The sequence below is a fragment of the Myotis daubentonii genome, chromosome 8 (genome assembly GCF_963259705.1).
Source record: "Myotis daubentonii chromosome 8, mMyoDau2.1, whole genome shotgun sequence".
NCBI classification, from domain to species: Eukaryota; Metazoa; Chordata; class Mammalia; order Chiroptera; family Vespertilionidae; genus Myotis; species Myotis daubentonii.
The window spans coordinates 59145272-59166114 of NC_081847.1; the positions used below are offsets into that span (position 1 = coordinate 59145272).

Genomic DNA, 20843 nt, shown 5'->3' on the forward strand with positions numbered 1-20843 from the left:
CATCTCCCCAGCATCAGCACGCATTCAGGCAATCCCTAGTGCTCCGTCAAGGTTTGCTGTTAAGCTGCCTATCCTCCCTTCAGAAATAGTGCTGTCCAACTTCTTCCAGGCCGAGGGACTGACGGCCATAGCCACCACAGGAACCGCGACAAAACGTGAATAATGTAGCTTCGCGGGTTCCTTTTCGGCCAAGAGCATTAAGTAGTGTGTCCGCGCGATTGTATGCGTGTGTGTTTCTGACATCTCCTTAATGACCCAAAGGAAAGCAAGTAATTTGAATAAAACCTTGTGGTTGGAGAGGGACTGGAACCTGCTGTCCCTGGCCTGGCACCGTAAACCTTATAATCTGAGGGTAAGAAAAAGGGAGCCAATGATGCGTCGGATTGGAGTGCAGTTTAAAAGGTTTGCAGGAGTTCGCGCCCCTTTCCCTTCCCCAGTGTTCCGTGGGACACACCTAAAAAATTACTTGTTTTACCTGAAGTTCAGATTTAACTAGACCCGCTGCGCTTTCATTCGTTGACTCCGGCAGCCCGGGTGGGCGGTTTCCGACGCCCGGGAACCCCTAACCCTGAGGGGCTGCGCCCGCCCCGCCCGGGTCAAATTCCAGGCCCCACCCGGCGCCCGCGGAATGCGGAAGGGCGCGGGGACCCGCGGCGGCGTGGGGGGCGCGAGACGGGCGGCGGGGCTGCACCCGCCCCGGCCCGCACACACCGGCCGCGTGGAGGACGCCAGCGAAACCCCCGGCTGTGCTCATCCGCCAGCCCCGCTCCCGGTGGCCGCGGCGGGCTTCGCTCAGCCTGACTGCGAACCGCGCCGCACACACCCCCCCTTCCCGAGTTGGTTCCCGCCGCGCCTTCCGGAGCGCCTTCCGGTCCGCCTCCCGAGGCAGGAAGTGCCGGGCGCCGCCTCTGTCGCGCCACAGCCCCGCGATCGTCGTAGTCGCCCGTCGTCTTGTGCAGGACAGCCCGCGTTCTGGTGTCTGGCGGCGGTGAGTGGCGCTTGCCCCCGCGCGCGACACCCCTTGGGCCCCATTGGCCCCCTCTCCCTCCCGCCACACGCCGTGGTCAGACTCCGACCGGGAGGGGTGGGGAGGGGGGCGAGGGCCGGGGCGGTGGGAGCTGTCAGGGTGGGCGCGGATGCCCTAGCCACCGCCCGGCCCGGCCTGAACGGAAGCTCCCGGCGGGTGAAGCGGCCTGGGGAACGGCCCGGCTGGAAGAGGCGGCCGGGCTCCCGGCCTGCGTCACCCAGGATGACATCACACACCTGGCGCCCGCGACCGCCCTGCCGGCGGGCTGCCTGCCCCCGCCGCTGCCCCTGCCCCTGCCCCCGCGGGCCCAGTCCGTGGATTCGGGTGCGGAGCCCCTGTTCTGTACCGCACACAGGGCTTGATGCTCTGGGGGTGCAGGACTCTGCTGATGCATGGTTCTTGCCTTGGGTGAAACGTCCAAGGAGAATCTTAGAGAAACGGCACCGGGTGCGTGGTTAATAGGCTCAAATGTCATGATGTGCATAGACGGTGTCTCACTGCATCTTGCATCTTGTGAAGATTTGGTGCATTCGTGTTGATTGGAGAAAAGGATAAATAAAAGTCAGGAAAGATTTCAATTGATTGTGACCTCGTTGAAAGCCTAGGAGTCAGCCCCAGAAGGGAGGATTTAGTATTTCCTGGCTGGGTCTGTGGTAGGAGGGAACAAGACCAAAAGCACCGAAGGGGGGAATTTGGGGGATTTGTGTCGAGCGGAAAGGAGATGGTGGGAAGACTAGCCTGAATGGAACAGAACTATAACGAATAACAGTTGGAAATAAGGGTGGTGGATGGGTAGGTAAATGTGGCCTTTATGGATGCCTTGAAAACTTGAGGAAAAATAAAAGATTATGTAAGAGGCATTAGGGAGTTATTTTGGATTCTTCATCAAGGCAGTAATATGAAGAAAGGGTGTTTAGAGATTAGTTTGGCCGCCTTTGTTTAAGATGAAATTGCATTGGTCCTTTGGTAAGAAAAGCATTTTAGAATTCAAAAGAACTTTACAGATTATCTTTCATTTTATACTTGAGGAAACAAACCAGGAGAAGGGAGATAACTTGCCTAAGATCATTTGAGGGATTCACAGGATGCCACACCCATTTCCTCTGTAAGCATTAGGTGGACCCTCCTGGACTGCATAACAAGTATATAAGTTTGTGTTTGTTCAGGCTCTGTTGAATGAAACAACTTCTACAATGGCAGAGTCAACATTCATTTATGTTTCAATAGGACCAATTTAGATAAGATGAACTGGGACTTTGAAGGAAGGACAATCCTCAGGTCAGGGCTGTAGGGGTTAGAAAGATAAGAGGACTTGGACCCCTACATGAGGCTGGTTATCCCTCTCCCAAATTCCAGACACCAGATGTCTAGGAATGGTTTTCATTGCCACCACCTTTGGGATCTTGCTCATTTCACGCTTGAGCAGTGTGGCTTGAGCAGTGTGGCGGCGTTGCTTACTACCATCTGGCTATGTATATTTTCATGGTGGAGAATTTCAGTTGCCTATATGCAGGATATTATGGACTAGTGATACAAGCTCTGGAGCTAGCTAAGAAGGCGGTATAATAGTTTCGCCTATCGTAAGTTGTTGTGAGGATTAAATATGTTAACACGTAAAATGCTTAGACCAGTGCCTAGCACATATTTAGCACTTGATTATTGGCTACTATTAGTACTGTTTCTTCCAGGTATAAAATAACGGTAGCTGGTAATTTTGGTAAGGATCTCTGCAGGAAAGGTTCGGTGGAGTTTATGCTAAACCATGGTTAGACTATAGAGAAAAGCCTTGTTTTGGGAGTCAGATCCAGGTCCTACCTTATAATATGCATCTGTATATGTAACTCTATTTGTGATAGGGAGGAAGCATGTTTATGTGTTCACGTAACTAGTATTTATTGAGCACCTGCCGTGTGTAAGTCACTCTACTAGACCTACAATCCAAGGTAGGAAGGCTAAATGTCATAAAAATGTATATGTAAATGGCATGGCAATGGAATACTACTAGGCAGTGAAAACAAGAATGAACCACTGGTAGGCAAATCTCAAAAACATTACATTGAGTGAAAGAAGTCAGGCACGTAGAATGTACACTGTATAATTCCATTTATAAGAATTCGAAGACAAAATGAATCTATGGTGAAATTTGAGCAATGGTTGCCCATGAGAGAGGATGGTTGACTTCGAGGGAACTTTCTAGGGTGATGTTAATATTTGTTACTTGATTAGGGTGGTGGTTACATGAGTATACACATTTTCCAAAACTTATTTTAAAATCTATGCATTTCATCATATATAAATTTTATTGTAATAACACAAAATTATATAGGAGTTCAAAAGATGGAAAGTTTACTTCCAACTGGGATGATCATAAAATCCATAATGAAGAAATGAGAGCATTATTGTGGCCATGTGACTCAATTCATTGGAGCATTGTTCCGTACACTAAAAGGTTACGGGTTTGATTCCCAGTCAAGGCACATATCTATGCAGGTTCCATCCGCAGTTGGGGTACGTACAGGAGGCAACACATAAATGTTTCTCCCTCTCCCTTCCTTTCTCTCTAAAATAAATTTAAAACACAAGCAAAAACCTATCCTCGGGGAGGATAAAAATAAAAATAAATGACAGCATGTGCTAAATATTAAAATTTAGCCATGTATTACAAGGAAAGTTTAACTGGTACTAAGAAAAAAGATGTAAAAATTGAGTAAAGCTCTTGGGGAAAAAAGATATAATTTATTGAATTGATTACATTTTTGCCTAAATATGCAACCATGTCATCCTATATAATAAAAGCCTAATATGCTAAATGTGGGGTCCTCTGGTCAACCAAAGTGTAATATGCTAATGATATGCTAAGGCTGCTCAACTTCTCACTATGAAGTGCACTGACCACCAGGGGGCAGATGCTCCAACGGTAGGTTAGCTTGCTGCTGGGGTCCAGCAGATCAGGGCTGACCCAGACAGGCTGGACATGTCCTGGAGCCCTCCCGTGGTCCCTCCCCAACTGAGCAACCTCCCATGTCCCTCCCTGGCCCCGATCATCCACCAGTCGGATTCCTCAGCCTGGCCTGCACCTTCTCGCAACCCAGGACCCCTTGGGGGATGTCAGAGAACCGGTTTAGGTCCGATCCACAGGACAGGCTGAGGGACCCCATTGGTGCACAAATTTGTGCACCAGGCCTCTAGTTAAATATATGAGGTAAATTTTGTGGGGTATTTTAACTTAAGTACTAAATTTTTTTTAGGATTGCTGTTTTCAAACTGTTGCTCATGTATCCAGTTAGCACAAACATTAGTCTGAACTGTGATAATGACCTTGGGAATCTGTAAGAAATTTATAAAATAGACCTTAGTGAAGATGACAGTTGAATCAGAAGTGATCTTAGGTTTCAGCCCAAGAACTGCTGCTCTCTGCTTTTTCGTGTTCATCCATTCTCAGTCTCACCCTGTGCCTTTGTTCAGAAGTTGGCTTTGCCTAAGGAGACCTCTTAAGCATCCTGCTGCAACTCCTTTGCTCACAAAACCAGTTCCTCTTCCCTCTTTAATAGCCTCATTTTTGAGTAGTAACTTTGTGCTACCAGTTTTTCAACCAGTACTTTGAAAGCAAAGTCATTCAAGGACTGCCCTAAAGGAAATTCCAATTAGGAGGCAGGCACTAGCAAGCAAATCAGCATAGGAATCAGCAAGAAGAACAGGATAGTGGTGATAGGAATGTTGAAGAAAGGGTGACTCTGTTGCAGTTAAAAGAGGAATCAACAGAAGTTGGAGAGAAATTGAATAGAAGGAATTGACATTTTCTAACCAGAAATAGAAAATTCCCTAACTAGTGCAAACTTGATTGTGGCCCCTTTGAACTTTTGAAAATTCTGTGGTTATAATTCTGACATAAAGGTATGACCTGTTTTAATATTAAAGAGACAAAGGATACACAATGGCTTTATTAGTTTTCTATTGCTATATAACAAATTACTCCAAAACTTAGCACCTTAAAAAAAACAATAAACAGTTTCTGAGGGTCAGGAATTCCAGGGCAGCTTAACTGGGTGGTTCTGGCTCAGGACCTCATGAGGTTGCAGCCCAGATGCCAGCTGGGTTTGCAATCTTGAAGAAAGATCAACCTCCAAGATGGCTGATTCACATGACTGGCAAGGTGATCCTGACTATTGACAGGAGGCCTCAGTTCCCTGCCAAATGGACCTTTCCTTAGGGTTGCATACTACCCTAATAACCTGGTGCTGGTTTCTCCCAGATTGTGATCCAAAAGAGAGCAAGGCAAAAGCTGCAATGTCTGTTATGACAAAGTCACACTATTATTTTTGCAATATCCCATTGGTTATGAAGGGTAGCAGGATATGTCATTTCAAAATATGCCACTTGGGCATAAATACTATTTTGAGCTGAAGGCAATTTAGAAGAAGCTGAACAAGACATAAAAGCAGGACATAAATTTACTAAGGTTTCCTTCCCTCTCTACCAGGAAGGACAAAGATTACTCTCTAGCTAACTTTAGACTCTTATCGGTGAAGAAGGCCCTGATCTAAGTCTACATGACAATCCTTACTCTTGTTTGCTTTGCTTTTCCTGGTAACCTTCCATAACTAGCGTCTGCCCCTCACATATCTTTCTTCTTTTGTCTTCAGCTGAAGATGATATTTAAGCCTGAATTCTGAGCCACCTCTGATAATAGTTTTTTCCCTGGATATCTCCCATGTATACATGAGCTATACATGTTAATAAACTTCTTTGTTTTTCTCTTATTAGTCTATTATTACAGTGGTGTCAGGAAAAACTCAGAAGGGTAGAAGGAAGGTTATTTCACCTCCCTTACCGTTTCACAGGCCAACAATCTTTTTTATTGTTGGAGGGGACTACACAGGACATGAGGAAATGTTGAGGGCCATTTTGGATCCTGGCTACCACCATAGTCAGGGAACAAGTTCAACTCGGTACAGGCAGTAACGTAACAAATACTGACTGTGTCAGGAAAATAAGGGAATAGTAGGAATTGCTCACTGAACACTCATTATCGACAGGAATTTGGGAATGCTGGTCAAGTGATTACTATCATCATATAGTTTTCCAAGGTGTCTGAAATTTGTTTTTATTAAAGTAAAATATTCAGGTTTTTAAAACGAATTCAATAATTTAAAAAGGCATTTAAAAGGTTATACCTGGGGGTACTAAATGAACTTCCTACAGACTGCATATATTTTGGTAACTGCCAGTTTGTGACTTCTGATCTACCTTTTATTTTATAAATTAAAAAAAAGAGAGAACCAGGAAAGCTAAAATAACTGAAGGCCATACAAATTGAAAATGACAGAACGAATTAGAATTCAGTTCTCCAGCATCACTATTAAACCATAATGACCAAATTTTAAAAACTAAAGGGAACTAAATACACAATCAGCCAGTAGCTTCAAAGTACATTGGAATTACCTGGTACATTTTTTTAAAATACTAATTGTTGTAATGTACCCCGTGAATCACAGAAGGACGCCTCAAGAAGTCGAATTGAAGAGTCACATTTATTGCAATCCGGGACTATGAGGGGGCATCTTGCTCTCCCAAATCTCATAGTAATAAGATGGCTGCAAAACCAGACTTATATAGGCAAAGATCACAAAAGTATTGATTACATCCTAAGGTTTGGAATGAGGAACCTGGTTTGCAAAAAAGCAGTTTACAGAAGCAGAAGCAGCATGTTATCTAAATTATAGTTTTGGGTCTCTGGATCACTGAATTGACAGAAAAACATTATCTAGAGCCCTCGGGTCTGGAATGAGGAACCTGGTCAGACTTAAACATGTTATCTAAATTACAGTTTTTGGGTCTCCGGAACACTGAGTCCACAGGGACACGTTAACTGGAGCCCTCTGACCTGGGGATAATCGTGCTGTCCTTCCCAGGTAAAGGAAAATGTGCTTTCTAAGACCAGTATGACCACAACAAATGGGATTTCACATTACAATCAATAGGGTATTTAATCGAATGGGATGATTTATATAATTCAGAAAATCAAAATAACTTTTCTATTGTTAAACAAAGCAAATAAGTACAGAAGCCAAACAGCAGGGTTAAAGTTCAACTATAGTTTCTACCTGAGATGATTGCTACCATACTTCAGATTCCTGGGCCCTGCCCATAGATATTCAGTTTCAGTTTAACTGGAGTAGGACCTAGGTACCAGTTTTTCTAAACTTCCAGGGTGATTTTAATGTACAGTCAAGATTGAAAGCAGAAGGTTAACTACTGTGAGAGCCATATTTACTTGCCATATGGTGACAGCAATTAGCTAATTTAAGATACTTGAAGAAGCCTTAAAAAAATGTCAAGGAATTCATAATTGCTGACAGAATATACCCCATCACCATATTCGCAGGCTTCCAATAAAGCTATATAGGCTGAATGATGTTCACAAGCAGCTTCCGCTTATTAATGATTATGGTGCCCATGTTTTGATTTGCACATTAGTATTGCAGGTGATTTTGCAAATATTTGGTTATTTGAATATTAGAGGCCCAATGCACAAAATTCTTGCAATAGTAGGCCTTCCTTCCCCCGGCTGCCAGCACCGGCTTCCCTCAGGCACCCAGGACCCAGGATTCCCTCGAAGCCTCAGCTTTGTCCAAAAGGTCGTCAGGTCTAATTAGCGTAGTACGCTTTTATTATGATAGATGTTGATGCCACAGCCACCTATAATATCTGTTTTTTTATATTCCTGCCCTTCTTGTAACCTCTGTGAACACTACTTAGTACCTTAAGTTCACTTCATATTGGAAATTTACCAAAAATAATTAAAAATTTGAAGAGGAAGTAAGAAGTCTTTCCTGCTATTGAGGGTTATTCATTACATTATGTGCTATGTTATATATGAATATTATTTTATTGTTCACCCTATAGTTTAAGGGTAAGGTTTGGTTGTTTTTTCTTTACATTTATAGGTTAAACATTAACTTGACTGTCCTAGGTAAAGGTTTCAAGCCTTTACCTATCATGTCAAGCCAAGACTATGACTGATAGGAAGTACTGCCACTTGGTTAACCCCAAACTAGGGCTGCTACACTGCACAATTCCGGAGTGTCATTTATATTTTATTCTCTTACCATTCCACAATGTAGTTGTATTCTGTACATTGGTTTCCCCATATAGTTTTCATTTATTTGAAAACTCAGTTTGTCTAGGATCTGAGTTTGGAGGAAAGTAGCTGCTCAGAAATCAGTGTTGGATTATACTGGTAGTATTGAAAGATTTTTTTTAATGTGATAAACTCAAAATATTAGAAGAACATTTAATACAGAGAAAATATATAGGTAGAAATAACCTTGAGTAAAGGAGGTTTGACTCCTAGCTGGTTAATATCTTTGATCTTCAGTTATTTCATTTGTAAAGCAGGCATGTAAAATTTAATGCATATAATTTGCTTAGCACATGAGTCACTCAGTAAATGGGGTAGTAGCCATTAGTTGAGTAGACCTTTAATTCTCTCTCTGGTCTTAAAGCATTTTGGACTAGAAATATAGCAAGAGCAAAAGTACAGTACACAAGAAACTGCATGGTGCCTTGGGCCCAAACAAGCAGTGTGGTATTGGTGAAGGAAAAGTACAAAGCAGAGGTCTAGAGATGAGGCTGGAAAGGTCATTCTAGAGGAGACAAAGGAGGATCTGGTACGCCATGCTTAAGAATGTATACTTTGTCCTATGAGGCAGTAGAAAGCCAAAGAAGATTTTTAAAGGGGGAATGGTGATGTCATAATTATGTTTTAGACACCTCTGGCTGGAATATAAAGGGTAGTTTAGAGGGGACTAAGAAGCAAGGATATTGGTTAGTTGGCTATAGAAATGCACAAAGAGATGATGGGGCCAGCTGAGGAATGAGGAAGATGAACAAATCTGAGAAATATTTAAGAGGCAAGGCTTGATTCATCAGGGATAAAGATGAGTCACGGTGACTCCTAGATTTCTGGTTTGGTCAGTGGGTAAGTGATGGTGCCATTAATTAAGAGAAAACAAAAGGATGAGAAAGTTTAGGAAGGAGAGGATAAGTCAGTCTTCAGCACATTGGTTATGAGTGACTGGGATATTCAGATAGATACCTTTCACAAGCAATTGGGTATTTGAGTTTGTAACTCAAGGACAGGTCAGGCCTAGAGATAACAGACTTGGGAAACATAGGTGTTGTCAGAACAGTGAGAGTCAATGAGATCATCCAAGCAAAGCAAAGTCATAACTGCTAGAATACATGAATATTTAATACTAGTAGCCCGGTGCACAAAAATTTGTGCACTCAGGGGTGAGGGTGAGGGGTGGGGCCAGACCCCTCAGCCTGACCTGCACCCTCTGTCATGTTCCTGGACCCTGGCCACTCCTGGCCTAGGCACAGGCCTACAGGCTTGGGGTGGCTTGGCTCCCGAGGCCCCATTTTATCAAGAGGACAAAGTCGGTATTACAGCCCTCACCAAACCCAGTACAGTGCATCTGTGCATATAACTGCCTTGTTCACGTGCCTGCTTCACTCTACTGAATTACTAACATCTTGAGAACATAGCTCTGTCTTATCCTGCTTCACCTTCAGTGCCTGGCCTGGTGCCAGGGACCTGAGAGGGTTTGCTGAGTGAGTGAATGAATGAGCAAGTAAGTGAATGAGCAAGCAGCTACCAGTCGGGATAGTTCGCACTCCAATCTCGGCTGCCTGACGCAAACCCTGGGCAGTGCCTGCCCTGCTCCCAGTGGCCTCACTCCCCTCTCCCAGCTGCATATTATGCGCAGGGCAAAGGCAGCCCTGGTGTGCATGTTGGCAGATTGGTGCATTAGCACCCGCCAACCCGGGATCCCCGCTGGAGGGCCATTTGTGGGCGTGGGCATGGCCATTGGCGGATCGGTGCATTAGCACCCGCCAGCCAGGGACGCGGGGAGGGCCATTTGTGGGTGTGTCTGGTGGCAGATCACTGTGGTCCCGCCGGCCAGCCCTGGATCGGGTCCCACACGGGCTGCCTGCCGCCCGGGTCGCAGATAGCAGGCCCGGATGGCAACGGGACAGGCGGGATGGCGCTGTCCCACCCTGCCTGCAGTATGCAAATTAGCCGCCATCTTGGTTGGCGGTTAACCGCCATCTTGGTTGGCAGTTAATTTGCATATCACCCTGATTAGCCGATGGGAAGCATGTCGGAGCTACGGTTAATTACCATGTTTGTCTATTATTAGATAGGATAGGTGAGTGGAGGAGATAAAGGCTTAACAAGAAAATGGACCAGCCATACAACAGAGAGATTATGTGGGTCACACCAAGTCAAATACAGCATTTTACATAAATCAGTCTTTTCAATATAATGTTTAGGAGCCTTCCTCACTAGAGTGTAAGGTCTTCAAGGTTGGGAACCTTGCAGTCTCTTCCCATTAGGACAGTTCATTTCTACTGTGACTGTGACACTAAGACCAAGAATTTTGGGGGCTCTGAAGAAAAGAGGAATAAAATGGTATAAAATATAGCAGAGTGGTCCAAGGAGATTTAGACTGGATTTGGTAATTTGAAAGTAGTTGCAGTAGAGAAAAAAAGAAAGCCAGATTGTGGTGGGTGGAAAGTTAGTGGGAAGTGAGAAAGTGGAGAAAGCCTACTTCTCTCAGTAGATAAGGAGATCAAGGATAGTAGTTTCTTTGGGGGCCAGAATTCTCTTCGGATTGATTGTTTTGCTACAACTTTGTCTCACATTTTTCATTTTATGTGTCTATATGTAGTTTTTATAGGTATTATATACATGTATAAATGTATTGTTTTTAAATGAAGTACAGAGGAAAAAAATAAACTTTTTTTTTTTTTTTAAAGAAATGATGGTGTTACTACATTGAGCCTATATCTGCTCTGTTCAAAGCTGCACCATTGAGCCAAGCTTCAGAACACCCAAGTGGGGTATTTAATAGATGGAAAAAAGAGAAGGAAACAAGTAGGTTAAAAGTTCAAGACTAGAAGTCCTAGAGACCCAGGTCCAAAATTCCCTTGCTCAGCCACTGCCCCAGCTAGTCATCTGCTTTCACTGTGTGGCTGCAGAGTTAAAGAACAGTCCCCAAGACCACCCTTATTTCTGACACCAATGGCAAGTGTGGGTTTCCAGGATAACCCTCAGGTTCAATAATTTGCTAGGATTCACAGAACTCACTGAAAGCTGTTATACCCATGGTTTGGTACAATAAAAGGATTCAGATTAAAATTATCCAAGGGAAGAGACACGTGGAGCAGAGTCCAGGAGTCTTCTAAATGTAGATCTTCCAATTGTCCTCTCTCATGGACAGTATTGACTTCTGACAGCAAGGTGAGACAGTCTGCATGGAGTATTGCCAACCAGGGAAGCTCACTTGATCCTTGATGTCCATAGATTTTATTGGAGCTCTGTCACATAGATATGGTTGACTGCTGCATAGCTTACCTCAGTCTACAACCCCTCTAGAGGTCAACTGATAACACATGACCCCAAACCCCCATGGTAAATCACATTGTTAGAAATCTAGTGTGACCCAAGATTCCAGATATCAGGCGTGGCATTTCAAGGGCTTAGAGATTACTTCCCAGGAGCCAGGGACAAAGGCCAAACCTTTCTTTTGGCAAAATTAAATTCTTTACTACACGAGAGCCCTTTTTTTTTTTAACCTAGGTAGTATCTATCTCATAGGGAAGTTGTGAAGATTGAATAAACATTGGATCAAAAAATTACTCTGGTGTCCTTGGGTTTTCTGAGGTTATATGTGGTAATAATGGTGGAGTTAAGATTCAGACTCAGGACTTTGTTAATTAAAACTACAAATAAAAAATGGAATGAAAAGTGTTCATTCTTTTTGGCATTTAAATTATTGGTGGCTTTCAGTGGAGTATTGGAGGCTACTACCAACACCATTTTACAGAGAATTGAGTTATTGGGAAGATGAGAAAATGGGGACAGTTGAGTATTAATCTAAAAGTTTTGTCAAGGGAAATGGGAAATGAAAAGGTAGCAAGAGGGATGCAAGATTAAAGAACAGGTTTTGATGATTTTTTTTTTAAAGATAGCCTTTTTAACATGCACCATACAGTGACTATACTAGTTTCTTTGTGTATGTTATCTCAAACCGTGTCTTGAAAATACTGAGGCTCAGAGAAGTTATGCAACATTAGTAATAAAATGGGAATAAATAAAATGGAGGATTGTTGTGAGGATTAAATGAGACAATCCTTGTAAAAATAAGATATCAACTTTAGAGCCTTTCTCTTTAGGGGAGCCCCATGTCTTCATAACAGTGCTTGGCACATAGTAAGCACTCAGTAAATGCTAGGTTGTCACATATTTTAAAGTTAATTCCCACTTAATAAATATGGGTTTAATGAAATTTTAGGGGGAGCTACATCAATAATATCTATTGTTTCTTAATTTCTTCAGAACTGTTTTTTTTCCCCTAGCCATTTAATTGTCACATTGGAAATAGAGCTTAAATATTTATTTATTACTACTCACATAAAGTAATAATTCTACATTAAGATATTTTTACTCATTAACTTTAGGTATTATAAGTTCTGTTTTTGCTGTATGTTTTATGAATTCTTTTTTGCTTTTGCTTTTTTAACTCTAGAATTAAGCAGCCACAATGTCGAGCAAAAAGGCAAAGACCAAGACCACCAAGAAGCGCCCCCAGCGCGCAACATCCAATGTGTTCGCCATGTTTGACCAGTCGCAGATTCAGGAGTTTAAAGAGGCCTTCAACATGATTGATCAGAACAGAGATGGTTTCATTGACAAGGAAGATTTGCATGATATGCTCGCTTCTCTAGGTAGACTTTTATATTCTTAATATGCCTGCTTTCAAAAAATAATAATTCAGCATTCTATGAATTATTTTTTGTGTGATGTTCAAATATTCCTGTCCTCTCTCCAAAGCCTATTGAGAAATGCCTGGGTGGGAGGTGCCATGTTGGGGTTTGGCCAGTCATAAAAGGATAAGCCCGTGGGGTTGGGGACCTGGCAGGTACTTGGCCATGTGGGCCTCAGTTCCTCTCAGCTAAATACTATAGGTCTGCTAGGTGAACAGCCAGGAGTTGGCTAGGTGGCAAAATATTGGAATTTATAACAAAATGTGTAACTAATAATATAGCACAGTTAGGAATAAATGTTGAGGACAGTTTATAGGTAGGAAGTAACAATAATAAATGATAGGATCAGGAGGAAGGGCAGTGCTACTAGAAAAGGGAACGCAGGAAAGGGGACTTTCACAATTTTATTTATATATATATATATATATTTTTATAACTAAAAAGAAAATGTAAAGATAAAGGATTTAAAGTAGCCCAGCAGGTGTAGCTCGGTGGTTGAGCGTCGACCTGTGAACCAGGAGGTCACAGTTCGATTCCCAGTCACATGCCTGGGTTGCAGGCTTGATCCCCAATAGGGGGTGTGCAGGAGGCAGCTGATCCCATGATTCTCTCTTATCATTGATGTTTCTCTCTCTCTTTCTCCCCCTCTCCCTTCTTAGAAGTCAAAATATATTTTAAAAAAGTAAACATAAACTGCCCTTTATTATTTTTTTATTATGGGTATTCTTTTAATATTCCTTCCATGATATTGTTGTTGTTCGTTTTGACCTTAAAAAGAAGGCCCAAAAGCCCCTCTGTGTTGTGCACCCGGTCCGCACTAATTTTTTAGATGTGGAGAAAGGAATAACCAGCTGCTTCTTGATAAACCAGAGTGACTGGCAGGGAACAGGTGCGGCTCAGGGATGGCCTGCAGTTAGGCTCTGCACTCTGGAGTGTTCTTGTGCTGGACTCTTAGCCAGAGAGCAAAGAAAAAGAGGTTGTTGTATTTTTTCTTTTAGTTACCACAATGCAATTTGTTCCTCTGTCTTATTTTTATTTTTTTTCTCCTAACATATTATTTTGAAAAATTTAAGCCTACAAATATAATGAACTTGTGTATATCTTTTACCAGTGTTAACATTTTGTGACATTTCCTTTATTTAGAGTAAGAATAGAATCAAGATACTGATCTAATTTGTTGACTTGCAGGTAGGTTGGATCCCAGTGTTTTCCACTAAGAATAACTAAGGGTACTCTCTGGGCAGGTCAGTACTGAAGAAGCCCATTGAAGAAAATTGAGAGACTTAGTTATATTACAAAGATTGAACACTCAAGCCTATATCATGATCAGAGTACATGCCCACATAATTTATGAGTGACAGTAGTATAAGAAGTTGACATTGGGGCCTTCTATTTTGGGGAGCCCCATTCATTTAAGGCATGTATTTACATTTCAAATCAACAAATTATAATGTATGCCTTGAATGGGTCCATAGGTGTTTAGCCTAAACCAATTCATTATAAATCCCTGTGTCTTTTTTGTACCCATGTTCTCTTGACACCTTTGGAGTATACTTTTTCAAAAAAAAAAAAAAATGCTGCAAGAGAGTTGGATTAAATATGATGGTAGAAAAGTAGATCATTTTCTTTATTTCTACTTATTCAATGAATCTAAAGATTAATTTTGGGCTAATCTTTATATTGGTGTGTTGAGTAGGTATGAGTGAAGATTGTAAAGCAGTAAGACAGATACCAACTTGGCATTTAAATTTTACCCAGATTCCCAGGATTAAAACTTTACATATGAACCATAATTCTAGATTTGACTATCATTAAATGCACTTGGATGTAATATTGAGGTGCCTCCTTAGATATGAATATCTAACTTACAGATGTTCTTTTCATGGAGAATCATACAAACTTAATGTTAGAAGGAACCTTTCAGATACCAGATTTAATGAGTCCATTTTACAGATTTAAAAAGTAAACCCTAGACACCTGCCAGTTTCTCCCAGGTCACAGCCAGCGGCAGAACTGAAATTCAAACCACTATTCCAGACCTCTCATTCATTGTTACTCCTACCATATGTGGCCATTCCAGAGGAATTACTCCCAACTTTGAGAGAAGGGTCAGGGCACTTCCCTCATTACTGCACTAGAAGAGGGAGAGTGCTCTCAGTTGGAACCAAGATTAAGATTTCCAATATGAACAGTACCAAACAAGAATGAATTTAGTGACATGAATCAACAGCATTTGTCAGTATGTATGGCAATCAAACAGTTTGTAACATTGTTCAAAATAATCATAATCTCCCAATTTTAAACCAACCTAATAGTTTTCACTTAAATGACCAACAAATAAAATTTTAAAGCATACCAATTCATGGGCAACTATACCACAATGGGATATATGAACATTTAGATTTTTTTTAATAACTGGTATTGAAATGCCCTTGATGGCCTTTTATGTTATCAACATTCAAGATGAATAACATGGCATTGCCTGGACCATAGTTTTAAGTGTTTGTTATGTTTAAAATAGTGAAAGAAAAGTTATAGAAAGTATCAGTAAATGAGCAACATTCAACTTAAGCCCATTTTTATACATGCATTTTTATAATGGTGTATCAGAGATTTTTTTATGATGTCATAAGTTGTCTTTTAAAATGGCCTTAATGCAATTAATTGAAAAATTAGTTTCATGTGAGGATGATATACCTTTTAAAATGTCTTGGGGAGAATAACAGCAATTATTTGTTGAAATTAGATCTTTGTCCTTAAATGTTATAATGTGAACTCTTATAGGGAAGAATCCAACCGATGCATACCTTGATGCCATGATGAATGAGGCTCCGGGTCCCATAAATTTCACCATGTTCCTCACGATGTTTGGTGAGAAGTTAAATGGCACAGACCCAGAAGATGTCATCAGAAATGCTTTTGCTTGCTTTGATGAAGAAGCAACTGGTGGGTGCTCTTTGTTTATGTCCTTATTCCAGACTGTTTGAAACATTTTTTTGGAAATGAAAAATATTAGTTGCCCAGCTGGCATGGCTTGGTGGTTGAGTGTGGACCTATGAAACTGGAGGTCAAGGTTCGATTTTTGGTCGGAGCACATGCACGGGTTGTGGGTTCGATCCCCAGTGTGGGGTGTGCAGGAGGCAGACAATCTCTCATCATTGATGTTTCTGTCTCTTCCTCTCCCTTCCTCTTTGAAATCAATAAAAATATTTATTTTAAAAAAAAGAAAAAAAACATGAGTGAAATACACATTTTTAAAAATGAATAAAGGGAAACTATTATTACAATGGGACAGTATAACTGAGAATGGCTAGGACACAGATGTATGTAGGTTATAAAACTACACAATTGGTGGTGTTACTCTTTGAATTTGGATCTGAGCTTCCTGAAAGCCAAAGAGAATGTCTGTTAAATAGTAGTTCTGAAACAATAAAAGCAACTTCTTCAAGAGACTATATATCACACCAGAAAGTGTACAGTCATGTGCCACATAACAGCTGCTTCGATCATGACCAATGGCACAGTAGTGGTGTTCGCACAAGATTATAATGGAGCTGAAAAATTCCTGTCACCCTAGTGATGTCATAGCCATTTTAACATCATAGTGTACACGTTACTCATGTGTTTGTGATGAGGCTGGTATATACAAACCTGCGCTGCCAGTTGTATAAAAGCATAGCACATACAATTATGTACAGTACAGAATACTGATAATGACTGTGAATGACTGTTACTAGTTTATGTATTTACTATACTATACTTTTTTATTGATCGATTATATATAGAGAGAAATACTGATATATTGTTCCACTTATTTATGCATTCATTGGTTAATTGTTGTATGTGCCCTGACTGGGGATTGAACCTTCAACCTTGTATCAGGATGATGCTTTAAGCAATTAAGCTATCTGGCCAGGGCTATATTACACTTTTTATTGTTATTTTAGAGTGTACTATTTCTACTTATAAGAAAAAAAGTTTGCTGTAAAGCAGTATGCTGTGTGTTAGACCAGCAGCAGCCTCATACATCTCGTGTTTATTGCATCCCTTCATTGCATCATTTCATCTTGTGCTTGGTTTAGTCTCATGTTGTTTGTACAGGCTTATAGCCTGGAGCAATAGGCTATACCTATAACTAGGTGTATAGTAGGCTATACCATCTAGGTTTGTGAAGGTACACTCTGATGTTCGTATAACAATGAAATAACCTAATGATGCATTTCTCAGAATGTATCCATTAAGCAGCACATGACTGGAGTTAAGAAACTTCAGTTATTAAAATTTTAGGATGTTTTCCCCTTCTCATTTTGAAGTATGTAAAGCCTAGCTATTCACTTTTCTTACTTCTTTCATTTTCGTCTTGTCTTCTATATTAACCCTACATTAACTCAGTACCCACATCACCTCCTCTCATGTACCTTGCACCCTATTCCTGCTTCCCCATTTCTGTTAAAGCTTTACCATCATTCATGCATATAATCTGTTAACTAAACTTTTTAAATGATCCTATATAATAAAAGCCTAATATGCTAACACATTGTGTACCGCATAGAAATCTCTAAGACATACGCCAGGGACCACACGTTTTTGGGCAAACTGCACATTATTTAAATCATTATAATGCATTTTAGGTGTTGTTTTTCAATAATTATAACATTTTTATTTACAAAAACAATTAAACAATTAAAGTTCCTAGTACTTTTTTAATGTATGGTACTGCGTAAAACATTTTCCTCTATGAAGAGGGACCAAACAAAATTTACATAAGTATCTAGATTCACTCCTTTTTCCATGGGCATGAAAAACGAGAACGCTCGTGAGCAATCCTTAACAGATGGCGTGCGAAACATGAGAAAACTCCTGAGCGGTACGAAATGTGTTAAGTGTCCGGTTGTCTGGTCGACTGTTCAACCAATCAAGGCATAATATGCTATTAATATGCTAAGGCTGCTCAACTGCTCGCTATGACGTGCACTGACCACCAGGGGGCAGACAGTTGACCAGTTGCTATGATATTCACTGACCACCAGGGGACAGATGTTCTGACCAGTAGGTTAGCTTGCTGCTGGGGTCCAGCTGATTGGGACTGAGCAAGATGGGCCAGACACACCCTGGACCTCTCCTACGGTCCCTCCCCAGCTGGCCAGCCTCCCTCATCCCTCCCCGGCCCCGATCATGCACCAATGGAGTCCCTCAGCCTGGCCTGCCCCCTCTCGAAATCCAGGACCCCTCAGGGGATGTTGGAGAGCCGGTTTCGGCCTGATCCCGCATGCCAGGCCGAGGGAACCCCACTGGTGCACGAATTCATGCACCAGGCCTCTAGTCTAATCTAATAAAAGAGAAACATGGTAATTGGCGTACGACCGCTACCCTTCCCATTGGCTAATCAGCGAGATATGCAAATTAACTGTCAGCCAAGATGGCGGCCGACAGCCAGGAAGCTTGAAACTAACATGAGGCTTGCTTGCTTCAGTGACGGAGGAAACCAACGTTCCCCGCCTGCCTTGCAGGCCTCTGAGCCTGCAATTTGAAACATTTTGACAAATATAGAAGCTAAAAAAGAAACCCCAGAAACCAGCTTTCAGCGAGCTGGGATCTCAGAGCTGGAGTCAGAGCTGGAGTTATACATTGTTTCGATTACCTACTTTCAGCAGCGGAGGCCTAAGAGCTGGAATCTCAGAGCTAAAGCTGGCCCAGAATTAAAAAATAAAAATAAAAAAAGGAGCGGTTGGGAGCTTCCGTCATCCGCCAGCCTGAAAACAGCCATCATCTCCTCACCCAGGCTGGCCAGGTACCCCAGTGGGGACCCCCACCCTGATCCAGGACACCCTTCAGGGCAAACCAGCCAGCCTCACCCATGCACCAGGCCTCTATCCTATATAGTAAAAGGGTAATATGCCTCCCAGCACCGGGATCAGCGGAGCCGAGAGGCCTCCCAGCACCGGGATCAGCGTGACAGGGGGCAGCGCCCAAACCCCCTGATCGCCCTGTGGCTCTGTGTGTGACAGGGCTTGGAGCCACAACCTCCCTATCCGCCCTGCTTTGTTCGTGACGGGAAGGCGCCCCAACCTCCTGATCAGCCCTGCTCTGTGCCTGATACGGGGGAGCTCCCCAACCTCTGATCGCCCTGCGGCTCTGTTTGTGACAGGGTGCGGCGCCCCAATCCCCTCCCCCCCCCACGGGCCCTGCTCTGTGTGTGACAGGGTAGAGCCATAACCTCCACATTGGCCCTGCCCTGAGTGTGAGAGTGGTGGCGTCCCAACCCCCTGATCGGCCCTGCTCTGTGGGTAATAGAGGGCGGCGCCCCAACCCCCCCCCCCCCCACGGGCCCTGCTCTGTGTGTGATGGGGTAGAGCCATAACCTCCCCATTGGCCCTGCCCTGAGTGTGAAGAGTGGTGGCGTCCCAACCCCCTGATCGGCCCTGCTCTGTGGGTAATAGAGGGCGGCGCCCCAACCCCCTGATCCACCCTGCTCTGTGTGTGACGGGGCGGTGCCCCAACCCCCGGATTGGCCCTGCTCTGTGCGTGACGGGGTGGCGCCGCAACCTCCCCATCGACCCTGCCTTGAGTGTGACAGGGGGCGGTGCCCCAACCCCCCAATCGGCCCTACCCTGAGCGTGACTGGGGGTGGCATCGCAACCTCCTGATCCGCCCTGCTCTGTGCATGACGGGGCAGCGCCCCAACTCCCCAATCAGCCCTGCTCTGAGCCCGACCAGGGGCTGCACCTAGGGATTGGGCCTGCCCTCTGCCACCCGGGAGCAGACCTAAGCCAGCAGGTCATTATCTCCCGAGGGGTCCCAGACTGTGAGAGGGCACAGGCCAGGCTGAGGGACCCCCCCACTTCCCCCCGAGTGCACAAATTTTTGTGCACCGGGCCTCTAGTTTAATATAATATTGTAAAGAACTCTAAAAGTAATAGGAAAACATAATGATATAGTTACATAATGTCTTAGTTCACTATTTTTTTCGTTTAGATATGTATATTCTGAAATACTTTGTAAGATTGACCTAGTGTAGAAATTAACCATTAAAGTTCCAGGAAGTATTCATGACCCCCTTCCTTGTATGTCTTCCAGGCACCATTCAGGAAGATTACCTGAGAGAGCTGCTGACAACAATGGGAGACCGGTTTACAGATGAGGAAGTGGATGAGCTGTACAGAGAAGCACCTATTGACAAAAAGGGAAATTTCAATTACATTGAGTTCACACGCATCCTTAAACATGGAGCTAAAGATAAAGATGACTGAGAGAACTTTAGCTAACACCTTCTGATTACTTTGTCTTACTCTGTTTTATTTCCTCGACACTTTCCCCCATTCTCACAGACCTGTTGCATGCAACTTAGTTTCACAGCTTTGCCTCTTTTTTTTTAATGTATTTATTCTAGACTTTTCTGCCACTTAGCACTTGTATAATCAGACTGCAGATGGGGATAAGATTGTAAATTGTGTTGAAAAAGAGTTTGCAAATAAAAATCAACCAATGTGAAAGCCCAGGAAAATATATTTGGTATTTCTAGTTTTGCTGGATTTTTACATTTTTATATAATAAAAATGCTATTTTGAAATAAAGATTATGCTGACTCAAATGGAGTATAATGAAAAATGATAGGTGGGGGTAGTCCTATTTTCATATTTTCAACTTGATGTCTTTTAGATTTCATGGTTAAACTGATTTTTTAAATATAGCCCTGCCAGTGTGGCTAAGTGGTCAAATTAATACCATGCAAGAAAAACTAGTTAGCCTTTTTTTTTTTATTTCACACTTCTAGGAAGTCATATGTTTAAACTACTAAATTATAAATACAGAATGTATCTGAGAAAACACTCAACATTTCATTGATCTTAAGAGTCTAAGAAGATGAGGTGAAAAACTGAAAAAAAGAACCTTTACCGTGTGTAAAGTATTGCACATAGACGATTTTAATTGAATCTTCCCAACAACCTTGTAAGATAGATTTCTACTAGCCTCGTACTCC

The 20843-nt window shown here is 42.6% G+C and overlaps 1 protein-coding gene across 2 annotated transcripts; it reads left to right on the forward strand.

Moving 5' to 3' along the window:
• Positions 1 to 755: 755 nt before the first annotated feature.
• Positions 756 to 20436, forward strand: LOC132239767 (myosin regulatory light chain 12B). 2 transcript variants are annotated; one of them, XM_059706584.1, is made up of 4 exons: positions 829 to 988; positions 12625 to 12823; positions 15647 to 15808; positions 19940 to 20436. In XM_059706584.1, exons 2-4 carry the CDS (start codon positions 12640 to 12642, stop codon positions 20110 to 20112), a joined length of 519 nt encoding a protein of 172 aa, XP_059562567.1. In that variant the 5' UTR covers positions 829 to 988; positions 12625 to 12639; the 3' UTR covers positions 20113 to 20436. The 2 variants fall into 2 exon arrangements, with proteins under 2 accessions (XP_059562568.1, XP_059562567.1); XM_059706585.1 differs by lacking the exon at positions 15647 to 15808 and having other exon boundaries at positions 756 to 988.
• The last annotated feature ends 407 nt before the right edge of the window (positions 20437 to 20843 follow it).